Below are 16,314 nucleotides of genomic sequence, written 5' to 3' on the forward strand. Positions count from 1 at the left end.
TTATTATTGTTTCTTTGAACTTATTTATTTTTTATCTTATTTAATGTGCTTCTTAATTAACTTTAATTTTTTGTGATAGGATCTATATTATTGTCCAGCACATGATGTGAAAATATCTATTATATAGATAATAAAGTTATTTGTTTAATTGTTTGTTGAGTAATTTAATTCATTATTTGGTTCTGGTTTTTGTTCAAGGGTTTCAAAACTTGAGATAGAGAGCAAAATCGTGATTTTGGTTTTGCAAATAATCTATTTCGATGTACATTGGCTGTATTTGGATCTGAATTTTAGAAAACGTATAAGATTTTTAAAAACTAGGCTTGTAAGAAACTAGAAACTATCATGATTTGAACTCTGAATTCATGGGGCTCAAAGTTTGGACTAGACATGCCAATTTTCAAGCATGTGTTTCCGTCAAAATATACTTCAGTTCCAAATCCGTCTTGAAGTTTTTAGTCAGAATCTCATATCTAAAGCGTTGTTATTAGAGCATAAAAGGTCACTTAAAACATCTGCTAAATTATGAGAGGTTTTGAAATTGATCGAGATCTGTTTTACGATCAGAAGCAAGTTTAAGACCTGATTGTAAACCTTAATGGTTGTAAAATCTTCATATTTTTCCTTGAAAAATATTGGTGCAATTTACTAACAGAAGACAATATGTGCTTACTTATTTGACTTGATCGGGTGGCTTATTTGATATGTAAATGTTGTCGAGCTCTTAAATGCTTATATATCTTGTTATCATGCAAATTACTTGAAGGATGCCACGGACTCACCGTGGTAAGAGGTTCACATGACAATGAGTTGAAATAGATGTGCATATTCTTATTGCATCATCATGCTTTAGATATCTATATGAATGAACTAATTTGTTATTCATTGATAATAATTATAGACGCGGTTCGGGGTTATACGCAGAGTTGCTCCAATGTAGTTGAGCAGCGTTCCTTTGTTTTTTTATGATTTTTTTTTTAGTGTTTGTTGGATTTATTTAGAGATAGCTTAGCCAATTGGTTTCACCCTTTAAAAGTCCAATTATAGAGGTTAATGTCGTTCGACTCCCGTTGATTTAAAAAGTCGATGCAGATTTAATGTTCGTTCGACTCCCGTTGAAATCAATGGACGGGTGTAAAAATGGCAAAAAATGTCTCCGGAGATTAAAAAAAAAAAAAAAAAAAAAAAAGTGCCCCCACTAAAAGGTCAAGATATCAAAAGGTGACAAAAAGTCACCTTTGTTAAAAGATAAAAAAGCATCTCATGTGACTGATAAAAGGAGAAAAAAAAACCCCATAGAGCCAGGTGGCTTGGAAGAGCCGTCAATGGTCGACCGAGCATCGCAGCGCTCTACTAAAAGGTTGGAAGATATTAGACATTGCGTCGACCGAGCATCGCAGCGCTCTACTAAAAGGTTGGAAGATATTAGACATTGCCCTTCGACTATATGAGTTGAGTTGATATATCATATTCTTAGGCAATAAGCCTAAATGTTGTGATAAAATATTATCCTTTGACTTGTCTCAGCATCTGGTGGTGACTTGTGAGTGCCCACAATACTTCACTGGAATTAAGTCATCAAAATCCATGTATGACAAAATATAAATGTGGTAGAAAAATCAATTATAGTCGCTTAAAATCTACACAAGTACATTTAAGTTTTTGCATTGATCTTATATTTTATTCATTTAGCTGTACATTAATTGTTTGATATTTATTGCACATGTAACTATATTATTAGTGGTAGCATTGTAGATACCAATATATTTGATATTTGTTTTAGCTTTCTTTGTGTTGGCCAAACTGGTTCCACAATAGCGCTTTCCAAAGTTCCGTGTCCTCTTTTATTCCTTTCAAGTGCTTCATGGAGATTTGACCATTTAAAACCCCACTTAAGTTTATCAACGATAACGCACAAAAGGCCAAGATTCTATAGACTGGTTGCATTATAGAATATGATTTACTATTCAATTTATGGATGCGACATTTTTTCTTTTTGCTTAATCATTGTGAAAACATCCATTTATTCTTCATTATTAAGAGGGTTCGCTTTGTCTGTGATGATGCCTAAACATTTGAGTTGATTTATACTCTATTTTATAATATTTGAGAAAGAAAAGAAAATCCCAGCTCTGGCATTATCAATAATCTTCCTTAGCATTAGCAACATGCACCTTTTCATTTACGGTCACCTCTTTATGTGCCCCAACACTTGATACAGTGGTTTTTATTCCTTACCGACAGCAGTTCAATTTCGTATGCTTTTTGTTCAAGTTTTTTACCACATTGAAAATGGAGTCCCCCTCTCAAGTAAATGAAGTTGCAGTCATGATTTTCGTACTTACCATGTCATTGATGAACGAATGCAATGTTATTTCATGCATCATCTATAGTCGCCTCTGACATAATTGGACCCTTTGAATTTTTCTTGCTCGCTATTGGATTCAAATCTGATATATCCTTAACAGCATTCATTTTTGGATAATCATTATTCAGATTCGAATGCAAATAAAGTAGAGTGATATCCAAACCCACGTCTGAAATACAGTTTCAGAGTCCGATTCCAATCCAAATCTAATTTTTATATTAATATCCAAATCCAAATCTGAATTTTGAACTAAATTTTACCAATTTTCAAAATGTAAGAACATTAGATATACAATGTTTGTTTAAAATAAATTCGATCTGAATATGTATCTGAATCCGATCAGATATTTATCTATATCCAAATTCAAATCCAATCGGATGTCATTTCTTACATCCGATTTCCATCTGGTTTCTTAACCAAATAGAAATTAATTTTTTTCCATATCCAATTTTTTTGGATGGACTCGATCAAATATCCAATCCACATACCAACCGCCTCTCCGTTGCCCACAACGGTAAGTCATTCCCGAACACAATAATAATGTAACATAATTGACTAAACGTGTCCCTCGACAAAATTTTGAAGACCAACTTAAATGTCGTGTTTATAAACATGACATATTTATACTTGTATTTGAGAATATGATGCAGCCACTGCCATTGACACTTCACATGGACATGCATGAAGTACCGGATATAAAGTATTACCGAGCACAACAAGTACGTGAACAAATAAAAAACATTAAGTATCGCAAAATTCAGAACTAGAATAATGTAATTTTTGCCTCGTGAATCTATTCACTGAATTTTTCTCGCATGAAACTTTATCGTTTGCTGTACAATGTGTGGTTCCAACCCAAATATGACTCACCCTGTAGAGGGACCAGGAGAACTACGTGCTCGGTTGGTGATACGCGTGGTATTGCTACATACTACAAGAGTATTTAAAAAATGCCAGCGCGATATCAGCTAAGCGTGGACCTCAACGTGTTCCTGAAGTGAAAGCCCCTTCAAACATAACATACGCTTACTCATGGAAAGGAAATAAAACCATCTTACGGAAACTTGTATAATCTCATAGAAGAGCATTTTACATGTTAGGTTCAGAAACTATTAAATTGACAGGCTCTTTGACATACTCTGTCCTGACTCTCACGCGTTTTCCTTTTACATACCGGTACTCCCATATCTGGGGAGGATACTTTTTCACTAGTTTTTCATATTTATCAAGCATTCCAAGTTCCTTGAATGCATCTCCAATCATTGCTACGATAGAGTTGTTGGGCCGGATACCAAGCTCTTCCATATCGGCAAAAACCTTCAACATGACAGTTCAAGATTAGCAACTTTACTACCAAAGCACAAAATGTCAAAGAAAATAGCAGCTACATTAGTGAAAAAAATAACGACTGTACAACATGCTGCATCTAGTTCTCAGAGAATCAGCATCGCAATATCTCCAACCAGGCAGAGGAATAGCGGATATGAGCTGTGCATGCCTCTCTCAGTTACTAACTTCAGATAATCTCTCACTAAAAACGTGACGTTGTCATTAGTTGTTTACGACATCATCTTGTCTACCTTTCTTTAGACAATTGATGATGAAGATGCAACTACATGCACCTCCGGTGCTGTGCATACTCTTTACCAAGAGTTTGTGAAGCCATGTCACATGGCTGTGAGTATGCAAACACACGGTGTGGGGGTAGAGCACCTTTGAAATGCACATCTGGTGCTGCGTGTGCTCCTTATCCAGGGTTTGTAAAGCTATGTCACATGGTTTCTGTTACCAGTGCAAACAAGGCTGTAGGTAGAGCACTTTCCAAAAAGTTAGATGCAGGGACATGTCTATATATATATATAAATATATATATAAATATATATATATATATATATATTGGAAAATTGAATGGTGACTGAGTATCCAAAGTCACCCAGCTCACTCATGAGGGCCGTCTGATCCATCATTATGGACAGTTGAGAGAAAAACAAAGATAGAAAGATGATGAATATTTTTGTCATCTGGTATTTAGTTCACACTTTTTTTTTTCTTTGTTTTTCTCTAAATGGATTGGATGGTTCTCATCAGTGAGCTGGGTAGCCAAATCCACCATTTATTCACTATATACATACATACATACATATAATATATATATATATATATATTACAGGTCATAAATGGAACAAACAAAAGATTCATGAATAATAACTTACAAGTCATAAATGGATAAACAACAGACCAAAATATGCACCATAAAGGTCATTTTCATTTACCTATTGAAATTAAAAAGTAATGACACTGATTATATCACAATAAATATCGATTTACATATAATACAAAAATCAATTTCCTTTAGCTTTCTTTGATACACAAATGAAAATGGATTTCAGTTGAAGAATTACATCTACGTTTCTTCGATTTACATATAGTACACAAATCAATTTCCTTTAGGTTTCTTTGGTACACAAATGAAAATAGATTTCAGTTCAAGAATTACATCTATGTTTCTTTGAAACGTAAATAAAAAGTTCAGTTCAGCAACTTTTTATTGCTCTCAGGTTTTTAACATCAAGGTCCTGCTTGGCTATTATCATGTAGCTTGTTTTCCTTTGGGAAAGTCTCAAGAATTCAAAAAATTAAAAAAAAAATGACAGAAATTATGAATTTTTGAGTTTTGGACTAATTTTCTTAGAAAAACTGTGCAAAACGGTGGGAGGAAAACAGGGAAGTCCCCATTCATTAACCCTAATCTTACTTTAGATATAAATTAGGAAAAACTTACATGGTCCTCCTTATTACAGCTTAGGATGGAAAATAATGTTTTAACTGTAATTAAGTACCTCAATCTAATAAATATTTCCCTTAACATTCCCCATCAAGCTGAAAAATAGATATCTATCACACTCAGCTTGCCATAACACTTCAACATGGAACTTGGAACTGGTTTAATGGATACATCAGCCACTTGATATTCTGAACCAGATATGCATCTTCTTTGGACCATATCACAAATATAATAACAATCCACCTGTTTTGTCGTCTCATGAGAAACTGGATCATTAGCAATATATATAGCAGTTTCATTGTGACCTTTTATCACCATGGAAATAGAAACTTTTAACTTTATGATCCGTCAATATGGATTTGACCCACATCACCTCAGCTGTTACTTGGGTCATGACTCTATAATCTAATTACGCACTAGACCTAGTAATAGCAGTTTGTTACTTCCTTCTCCATATGACTAAATTTCTTCTTACAAATAAACAACATCCAATAGAAGATTTTATGTGTTCAAGAGGGGAGAGAAAGGCACTGGAAAAGAAGGGGGGAGAGAGAGAGACATAGAAATATGAGAGAGTCACCCAAAAAAGACAAAGAAAGGATGACTAAAAGAGGGGAGAGGGGCGACAGAGAGATGAAGAAAACATGAGATATATATATATATATATATATATATATATATATATATATATATGGCAGGAAAAATTGTCAGGAAAAGAAAAAGGGGAGAACAGTGAAATTGGAAAAAATAACAAAAAGAACCTTAAATGGCAATGATTCCTTAATGGTGCCAGTACAGTTTCCAGAATTACTGCTCCCACCAGTGCAGTTGTTGGCATACAATCAACAGATGAAGCACGCAGGGTTTCTTCGAGCCTGACTGCAAGAACAACTCCCATACAAAGAATAGGCATAGAGAAACCCAACCGTCGGGTTTCTTTTATATCGAAAATAAAACCACCATGAAGCCTAACTATGTGTGCGTTTTACAGCTGCGGCAGTAAAGGAAGCCTGTGCATTTTAAAATTAACCGCAATCTGGTATGTGTTCTGTTGAGAAAATTAAACAACACTTGCCCAAGTCTTGTTTAACTCATGACCAGGCCAAATCAAACAAATATTAGCCAAGTCACACGGAGTTTTGTACATAAACGTCCCCTTAGTGGGTTAACCCGATAGTGGGTCGAGCCGGGCCAGTTAAAAATGACGTGGACGGAGCATTGGGCTGGCTGAGCTAAGTTACAATTGAGTGTGGGAGGAGAATCAAAAGGGGGAGGCATCGGCCCTTACACCACACACCACCTCCTGCAACCTGCCCCCCCTAAAATAAACATGGCCTGTCTGATTGGAAGGCCCACACCAGCCAAGACCTTCTCGGCTGGGTAGAGAAAATGAGATCTCTTCTCCCCATACATATTACATACATATATATATATATATATATATATATATATATATATATATATATATATATATATATATATATATATATAATTCATTTTTTGGCTGCTTTGCACAAATTCAACCACATGGAGAAATGTTGAATGTTGAAAACAATATGTTACAAAAACGTCATGAAAATCCAATTCGTGAACAGATTTTCTACAGATTTATGGTCAATGGTCTTTAGCTCTCTCTACTCATAAACTCTGACATAGACATCACATTTCACAATTTCCTTTTATTCCAATAGTTTGCATCGATCTATATTCTTAGATTTCTGAACAAAGGCATAAATACACTGAAAGGCCAGATGGTGGGCCTGTTTATTAGTCAGATAATAAGCTTGTAAACAAATAGAAAATACGTTCATAACATTCTGCAAAGACATTGATAGTTAAAGAGGTTTTAAGAAAAAAACGGGATAATGTAACTAACAAAGTTAAAAGGATACGAAAGTTTTAAAAGGTTTAAAAGAAACATATTACTAATCGATGTGTCCAAATAAATCAATGAAGGTACAACAGTCAGATAGATAAATTGCTCCAGATCCATGTCCAACTTCCACTGGACCATCATACAGTAAAATCTAGGGCTTTGTAAGCTTATGCTTCAAAAACAGATCACAAGGCTCAAAAAACAAGCAGGCAGGAAGAGGTTAATGGACCTTAACGCTTTCTAAGACATAAATTACTACTATAAGAGTGTGGTTTATTTCCTTCAGATTTCAATACATCTCAATTCTCAACAGCTGCACCTATATTATACCATCATACAGTAAAAGGTAGGGCTTTGTAAGCTTATGCTTCAAAAACAGATCACAAGGCTCAAAAAACAAGCAGGCAGGAAGAGGTTAACGGACCTTAACGCTTTCTAAGACATAAATTACTACTATAAGAGTGTGGTTTATTCCCTTCATATTTCAATACATCTCAATTCTCAACAGTTGCACCTATATTATATCTATGTAGCACATATGTTATACTAAAAGATATAGTTTGTTGATTGCTCATACCTCAAACATCTTTCTGTGCATGCCCTTGCTATGATAAATAGAAATCATTTTGTCGAAGAAAATACGTGGTGTGCCTTCTAGATTTTCAGAGAATATCTTACTCCAAAGGTCCTCGGCTTCCTCAAGCCTACCATCTTCTGCTAAAGCATTCAATAACATAAAATAACTCCCCATGGTCTTGCCCTGGCCTTTACTCACCATCCATTTCGTGACCTGCAATATGCTCAAAAGAATAAGAATGTGAGAGATAAAGAGACAAGTCTTCAAATATATTAAAGTGATTCAACATACAAATGAAACTAGGCACATCCATCAAATGCCTCAGGTCTGATTGGTGCATAACAATCTTTTACAGCAGCAAAACATCTCCAAAGAGCCATAATATAGCACTAAATACAACCAGAAATAGCTCTACGGCAGCATTGCATACAAATCATGCATATCCAGTGCATAAAGAAGAAAACCCACTCATCTCGTGGCAGAAACAGAAAAGGGAGAAACAGCAATAAAGAAATTGTTTTCAGATAAAGCAAAGTGTGTAACCAAAGTACCTGAATTATTCGCTTCCATTCCCTTTCTTCTTCAAGCTTTTTCAAAGCTTTCTTCACTGTAATCAAGGGAAACTCCAGATCCCAAGCAATGAAAGAATCAAGAGCCCCATAAACTTCTTCTTTCACATTAGACAGTCCTCTTATCTGCAATCCTATGAGAGGGTTAAGTTAACAAAACAAAAAGAAGACCAGTCACAGCCACTGATATCTAATTTGATGCTGTCAAATATACACCCTAAAGCAACTGCAAGCTTTCCTATAACAGAAACTTGCAAGAGAAGCACTGCAGGTTCAATTATGCTTAGATACTTTGATATCTTGATGCTTTCAGATTTGTCTAAACAAAGTATTTAAACATGTTATGGACCTTGTTTGATGTTAACCTTCAAATCACAAAACAGCACTTCTCAATTGCAGCTCTACACAGTTCAAAACTCAATAAACCAGACAACTGGCAAAAATAGCGACTGATAGATACTTATGTGGACATTTTGCTGTTAAAGTGCAGGAGAAACCAAATGAGACTCCAAATTTAAGAAATTGTCAAAACGAACCAAGGAAGAATTTTCCATTCAATCCTGGATTCCATAAACTTAAGATTCTTAACAATGAATACATGAAGCAGGAAAAGAAATTTGTCACTTGAAGATATGCTCAAAGAGTGTATTTTATGTGTTCTTTTAAAAAAAAAAGTGCTAAAAGCCTAAAAATATGGTTAACTGGATGTAAAGTATTTTGAAAGAACCACAATGCTATCTGCATCTGAGAGACTCAAAATCCTAATGAAAACAAAAATATCATGACAAATCAAACATCTTGCAAAGTTTTTTGGAGGAAAGAAAAAACCTAGTGGTATATCTGTCTGGACATGCTTTTGGCTCCTTTATATATTCAAAGAAACTTTTATGATTTTTTATGTTTTTGCTATTTTTGTCTTTCATGGCTTTTGCCCAATTCCCTCTTTCTTATCATAGAAGTTGGAACTTTTGGAACTTTTCAATGAAAATGACATTTTGGAAATTTCCTAAGGAAAACATTGCTGAAAATTTTCCAAGAATGCTCTTGGTCCCTGACGTCCAGATGGTTCCCTGCTTGGCTTCAAGTTGACGAGTACCTTGTAGGCTTTTAAAATTTCCAACTAGTGAGTTCCTATCTTGGACAAAGGTCAAGCACAACTGAACTAGGTATGAAAAGGTAAGCATCCATTTAGAAAGAGAGAAGCAAAGAATACATCCAAGAGGTCTGCATTAACCTCCTAATGAGTCCATTACTATGACAAACTTTCGAGTGGTAGAGGTACATGCTTCAAGACAAACCAGTACAAATAAGTACATTAAAATTAAATTAAGAAACTTTGAAACAAGTAACGACAATATATTTCTTTTCTCTCAACACCAAAAAATCCAGAAAACATGAAAAACAATTTACTAGAAAACAACATTGTCCTCACATATATTTGACCTTAACGTTCACCAAGCATGCCTGACATTTTTTCCCAAAAGAAAATAACGAAACATATAGAAACTAAATGTTGCAAACACCCAAATCCAATTTCTTTCTGCTTCAGGAATGGAATTAATAAGGCCTCAAATTACTTAAAACTGATCCCAGTGCTTGCCAATCCATCAGAGTATAGCTACATGATAAAGGCAGATGTGATCCTGCTGTTTTGAAGTATAAATCTTCAGTTTCTGGAAATTAGCCTGACAATGTGTTGCATGGACACTGACATGAATGTCTGTACTTTATGTGAGTTTCAGGCATAACAAGGACTATACATACATGAATGTACATCCATACACATATATATATGTGTATATATATAATATATATATACATATATGAAAAAAGTAAATCCAGTCCCACAAGATTTTCCCGTCCCTTTCCTTTTGTAGGATCTACCAGTCCCAAGGTACATAGAACGTTCGTTAAATGGAAAACTATGTCACACGGATGCAGGGTGCAGGTGCCGAGGCTGATGTGGGTGCCGGTGCCAGTGCGGATGCAGGAAAAAATTGGGTGCAGGAGTCCGGCAAGGGTATATATATAAATTTATTATATATATAAGTATAAATATATGTATTCATAGTATATATATAATTATATGGTTTTTTCTTAGCTTAATTTGTCCTTTTCTTTTTACTTTTATTACTGTAAATAAAGAAAGAGAGGGAGAGAGAGAAGAGAAAAAAGAAAGAATTTTTTTTAAAGGAAAAACATGTGATGTGGTTGGGGTGCAAGTCAAAGCCGCACCCGCATCGTGTCGACCCAGGTGCTGCACCCTTTTTGAAGAGTTTGTGTGACATAGATGAAAAAATCAAAGGGAGGAGGTAAGAGAAAGAATAGGTGAGAGAGGAAAAAATAGGGTTGGAAGACCCAGTCCTACTAAGATGGGATTGATTGAACCTATTCCATATATATATACATATACATACATACATACATACATACATATATATATATATAGATAAAGGAGATTTAATGTTGTACCTACTCTTCTTCCGTTTATTATTCACCCACAAAACAGAGCAAAGGAGGAGTAGCACCGGAGCCTCTGCCTTCTTTCTTCCTAGTTTATTGGAAAAGGGAAAACCACCCGTTCCATCAAAGAAGGAGTAAAAAAAAAAAGAGGCAAACTGTTAAGAAGTGTCAAACGGGTTTCAATGTCTAGGAGTCACAATGTCTATAAATGTCAGACATGCAAATTCATGCTTGCAGAAGTACCTAAAAATGGCACTAACGTCTTCAGGCCAGGTATGGCCTTTCTCTAGGGTCAAGGCTATGTATAAGACAAGTCAATTTAGAAAACCAAACGATAATGATGACAAATTCTATTCTAACGATGGGATTCACAATATAATGGATTTTACAAAAAGCAGATGAGTAACAAAAAGGAACTTACACATTCAACAAGCTTGAGTGACTTGGAGACAGTGCCTATTCTCTTCCTTGATTTCCACGCACGAGGAAACCTAGGCCTTGGGCCTTTTGCAGCACATAGCTGGTGATATGAGTAGTTTGGTCAACACTAACATGAGAATGGAAAGAAGCTTATGTACACCATGAAGTTACTGCTATAAAAAATTAATATATAGTTGAAAATGACGCATAAGCCATAAAAGGCAGGAATTTAACTGCTGACTGCTGAGAAACATATAAAGACTAGTTAATGGTGATTGCCACAGAAACTTCTAAATGAGGATGGCAGGCATTCTAGACAGATATTTGATGAAAAGTTGATGATATGCGCTCATGATGAATTAAAAGCATATTTTTTTTGCTAGTTAATTGTTTTATTAAGGACCCTGTTAGACCTTTCAGCGGTTCATGTGTTCTATGTTGGATATAAATGAATGTCACAAAATTAAGTCACCTTAGAACAGAAAAAAAAAAAAGATAGAGCCAGTCAGGACGTCACATGGCTGTTCCATCATAAAATGATCTATGAGACCTAAGGCATGTGAGCGAACTCAAACAATTCAGTGCACAAAGTCTTGGGCAGAGCCTTCTTTTTTCTCTCACTCTCTCACCTTAAGTTAAATTATTTACCTTCATTTATATCATTACTCAAACATCATTTTTATCATTTTACCAAGTTATGTTTTATGTTTTCTTGTTAGTTTTGCATTTATTTTATTTTTCCCTAATTTTTAACATTTTTATTTTTAAAAAAATTGCTGAATTTTTTCTGAGATTTTCCCCAAAATTTTAGTTTTGCCAAAAAATACCCAAGAAAAATCTTGCCATTTAAAACCCGTTAACGATATTTGTAGCTATGGTTAAGACCATATGAACAGCCAGTCCCTTGTCTAACCTCTCTTATATATCAAGGGGCTAACCCTCTTATAATGTATGCTTTGCTAAGCATTTAATTGTGAAACATCCTTTTTGAAATTATGCCTCGGATCAATTGAGTGACTGTAAGTCGTTTTTATTCCTTCAAGTGTGGTGAACTGTTTTGGGTCCCTTTTAGATCTTTATCTTTGGTGAGTTATGCTTTTCCAGCAGTTATTGTTGGGTCTTTCACAATTTTCCCTTTGGTTAGGTTTCTCACCTAACCATAATGGACCTCTTGTATGGACCGAATCAATTAAACTCACTTAGCTGGGCAAGGCTACAGCATCCCCGAGACATCAGAATGAATCCTTACTTTGTAATGCCAGTGGAACATCAATGGGAACCTAGTGACATCTGAAGATCCCTGCCCCAAATTTCTCTAGCACAGACACAACTTTAAGTAGTTTTCAATTGATTGGCTTTTCTTGAGCAGTGTTTGATTGTGGCAGATCTTAAACTCAAGGATCAGATCTGGCATGGCCCACCTAAAATCCACAGTTCTGTCAAACACCAGATTTTAGATCCATGGGTTTAGCATCGATGGTGTGCCCTAAACTGATGCATTCTTTTCAGGAAGGAGGGATCTTTGTCAAAATCCACAGATCCAAAATGCCAAGATCTTCCAGTACCTCAAATCACCTTTGATCTGAGATTGTAGACATTCAGACACAACCTTAGGGCTTAGGGCATGTATGAATTGGGGACATTTTTCACTTAGAAGAGAAGAGTACTAGCTAGATGAAGAATGCCTGCTATATGGTACAAACATCCAAACAATGGTGAAGTTATACACGGATAACTTCCTAGGCTAAAACTTTTTGTATGAGAAACGGTGAAAAAGGTGGACCTGAAAGGTCCAACCTTTTTTGCCTTGGAAAAGTTATCCAAGATAGAGACACTCCAAGTTTTCAAATTGCTCTTGACGAGAGAAAAGTAGACATTTGACATGGCCTTTTGTCTGGCAATAAGCAGAATTATAGCCTAATCACCACTTTGCAAGCATGCCATGAATTGACATTAACAACCAGCATCTGAGGAGCCTTCCCCTAGCAATTTCATGCTGCTAGCATGAGGTACCATAATTACTTCTTCTTGTCTTGTCCTTACTAGCAATAGATCATGCTTCTACATTGCAACAGATCAACCTTCAGGTTTATTACCAGGCATTTGGTTACTGGTCCACCTTCTCTTCGAAGGTCCAAAACGTGGATGCTTGTTCAAAACTTCAAGAACATTTGTTTTTATTTGTTTAATGAGCTATTTGCAGACAATGAAATAAGTGCATCAGGGAAATATTCGGCTTGTTGCTAATCTTCACCAGACCCATTTTATGGATGTCACATACATGACTGGCAAAAATAGCAGGCAGCTGTGTCACTTAGTCATCAACCCTCTTCAGATCCTAACGCTTTTAAACTCATATATATAGCATTTTGACTACCAGCTTCTCCAAGATGTCGTATCTCTTCTTCCCCTTACCCAATCAAGAATGTTTTCATTACAAACTAAGAAATGACAACAGTATTCATGATGTTCCATCACCATAGTGACACCTAACGTATGTTAAGAAGAACTGCAAGAAAAATAAAACCTTTTCCATAGCAAATGGTTTATATGTCAACTACGTTATAAAATATAAACCACATTAAGATGCAACTTCAAGATGACCACCCTTGCCCTGCTAAAAAGGAAACACTCTCTTTGATAACCTAGTAGGATGGTAACGAATAGTCAGTGACTTAGATGCAAGGGCAGCCATCCATACTACATGTCATATAATTATTATCATGAGCAGACTTGTTACTTCCGCTTTTCAAGTTATAATGACTGTATAAAGGACAAGTACCATTCGACTTTACCCAATTTTACAAGAAGCACCAAAAACGCATGCGATCAGAAGAATCACAAAAAGCATCGCAAGAACTATACTCCTGGCATCTACCCAACAGAAAACTAATGAAGAAAGAACGATAACCATTTCTTTATGGCTTGTATTGCAACTGTAGATACTGAACCCATAAACGCAGATAATGATAACCAGTGACTGATATTAATAAAAACACTATTCATCAATACAAATTTAAACACCATCTTACTTACCACATAATACCGCAGTCTACTATGGAGATCGATGGAACATGAACTCGTCGAGTTAAATGTCAATGGATTTGCTACCAATAGCATCTTTGAGAGCCACACGCCTGCATCGCGGCAGAGATGAGAAAAAGCAAAAGCCAATCAGCAAAAAATGAATTATGAGGAAATACACAAAAGCCCATCAGATTAACAACATGAAAGGAATCACGGTGAATATGGTCCCTCAGTGGCTCCATGAGCATTAACTATATAGAGAACATGGTTCATTTACAAATCGTTGCTTCCCCTCGGAAGGGGCTAATAATTCATTTATAATCTCCAAATAACGAACTCGATGTGTATCCAAGTTAGTGCCAAGATTGAGCAACAAGGCTTACAGTATGTTCTTCTCGAAGCTTTCCTCGGGCGTTAGGGAGCGCTCTCCTTCTTTCCTAGAAGGAGGATAGATTTTCTACTTCGTATTGAGACAACAGGCACTATTACTTCCTCTTGTCATAAAAAATAAAAAAGAGCTTCATGCTTAGAAGTCATTAGCAAGAGTCCCGTAGTCTACCGGCGATAGCAGAGAAGAAGGCGAAAAGAAATGGCGCTCAGAATGGAGGGAACCGCTGTTAAGGGAGCAAGCTAGGACGAGGTTAAGACCACTGGAGAAGCCGGTAGTTTGCTGCTATTGGTCCGATGATAAAAAGCTAATGGGAGCTGAAGGTCGTTTCCTATCGGAGCAACGACTATCGGTACGAGTAGCAGTGGTAATTTTGGGTGGTAATTACTTGGTGATAGCGTTGGTGATTTTGGATGGTGTGCCGGCGTTTGTGTTGACGAATGGTGGTGGCGGTGCTGCTGGTTTTATGCCCACCCCTAATCGTAGTGGGCTTAGTGGTGGTGCTGTCGTTTGGAGGCAGTCGTGACCATGCCGACTAACAGTGGTGGAGATACAGGTCGCGCTGATGGAGAGAGGGAGCAGGAGGAGGAAGCCGCGTGAAGGCCAAGAAAAATGGGCTTGCCATTGTAGACGGCCCTAAAATAAAAGTGATAAAGTTTCATTACATGTGAATATGTGATCTTGGACCAAATTTTAATGGGGCAGGTTACAAATTATGCCGGTGTGTGTAGTCCATCCACTTTACTCCAAATTTGCTACTTAGTCGTTGCACCACCACTCTGCACATCTAAGTGCATTGCTTGACTTATCTCACATGCTTCCCGAGCAATACCCAAGCTGGCAGCATCTCCTTTTACTGGCTTGGTCGGGCTAAACATAGTCGGTCTGCAACATTCTCCCACTGCCAAATCGTCACTGTCCTCAGTGACTTTGCCCCAGGCAAGAGAAATTATGCAGCCATCATTTTCTTTTCTTTTCAATTAAGCTCATATCTGTCTAATTGACGCACCCGCCACGTCGCGGCTACCTGCCTTATCGGGTGTTTTGCCTCTTGTCCATCCTTAGTTCTTCTCTCGTTTCTATCACTGTTTGCACTTTTCCTTAATAACGTCTAGAACGTATTCAACAACCACTAAGTGTCAAATTTCCAAGATGTGTTGTCAGTCTGTGCTCTACATGCTCCCTTCCTTAAGTCATGTCAACACTAAGGGCCCTTGTCTTCCTAAACAATCCTTTTTCACGTTGGGCCTCTCACTCTATCTACCTCAGTGAGCAGCTCTCCTGGCTTTTCTGCTCCTGACACCCAGATACCATCTTCAGAACGTGTGATCTCCATCTGACCAACATCAACACAGTCACTTGAACCAATGTTCGACGAACATGCCCAAACTATGGGGCACCAATAACAAGCCAACGTTTTTCAGAACCACTTATTGATTATATCAGTGCAACATTCTCATCTTTCAAGTTCTTTTCGAGAAATCGTTCTGCTTTGATACCACTTTGTCACGAGCCGACCTTTTCAAGCCTATTTGGCCCGTGCAGCGCTGAAGGTTTCTCAAGCCTTCGCCAGCCTGACTCATTTTCAATGTAGCATAAGATTTCATCAATCTTTTGGAACTGCATATTAGATGAAGAGTGTTAAGCACTAGGCACACCATCGCTCAGGGGCCGTTTGATGGCCGGAAATTTATTTCTGAAAAAAAATTTCCAAAAATAAATTTCTGGAATTGATGAAACGAAAATTTTTTTCCGTTTTTCCAAAACCAGCTTTTGTTTGTTATGGAGGAATTATTTTTCTAGAAAAAAAATATCTTCGTTTGATGAAAATGGGGAGGAAG

The 16,314-nt window shown here is 36.6% G+C and overlaps 1 protein-coding gene across 3 annotated transcripts; it reads right to left on the reverse strand.

The window, feature by feature from the left end:
• Nucleotides 1-3,401: 3,401 nt before the first annotated feature.
• Nucleotides 3,402-15,108, reverse strand: LOC116267807 (pentatricopeptide repeat-containing protein At4g21190). Of its 3 annotated transcripts, XM_031649720.2 has the most exons (7): nucleotides 14,645-15,108; nucleotides 14,469-14,542; nucleotides 14,095-14,195; nucleotides 11,060-11,158; nucleotides 8,158-8,301; nucleotides 7,607-7,819; nucleotides 3,402-3,685 (listed from the first exon to the last, which is right to left on the reverse strand). In XM_031649720.2, exons 3-7 carry the CDS (start codon nucleotides 14,176-14,178, stop codon nucleotides 3,458-3,460), a joined length of 768 nt encoding a protein of 255 aa, XP_031505580.1. In that variant the 5' UTR covers nucleotides 14,179-14,195; nucleotides 14,469-14,542; nucleotides 14,645-15,108; the 3' UTR covers nucleotides 3,402-3,457. The 3 variants fall into 3 exon arrangements, with proteins under 3 accessions (XP_031505580.1, XP_031505581.1, XP_049931265.1); XM_031649721.2 differs by lacking the exon at nucleotides 14,469-14,542 and having other exon boundaries at nucleotides 14,862-15,108; XM_050075308.1 differs by lacking the exon at nucleotides 14,469-14,542.
• Between the last annotated feature and the right edge of the window lie 1,206 nt (nucleotides 15,109-16,314).

Source organism: Nymphaea colorata, chromosome 14 (assembly GCF_008831285.2).
Source record: "Nymphaea colorata isolate Beijing-Zhang1983 chromosome 14, ASM883128v2, whole genome shotgun sequence".
In the NCBI taxonomy this organism is placed as follows: Eukaryota; Viridiplantae; Streptophyta; class Magnoliopsida; order Nymphaeales; family Nymphaeaceae; genus Nymphaea; species Nymphaea colorata.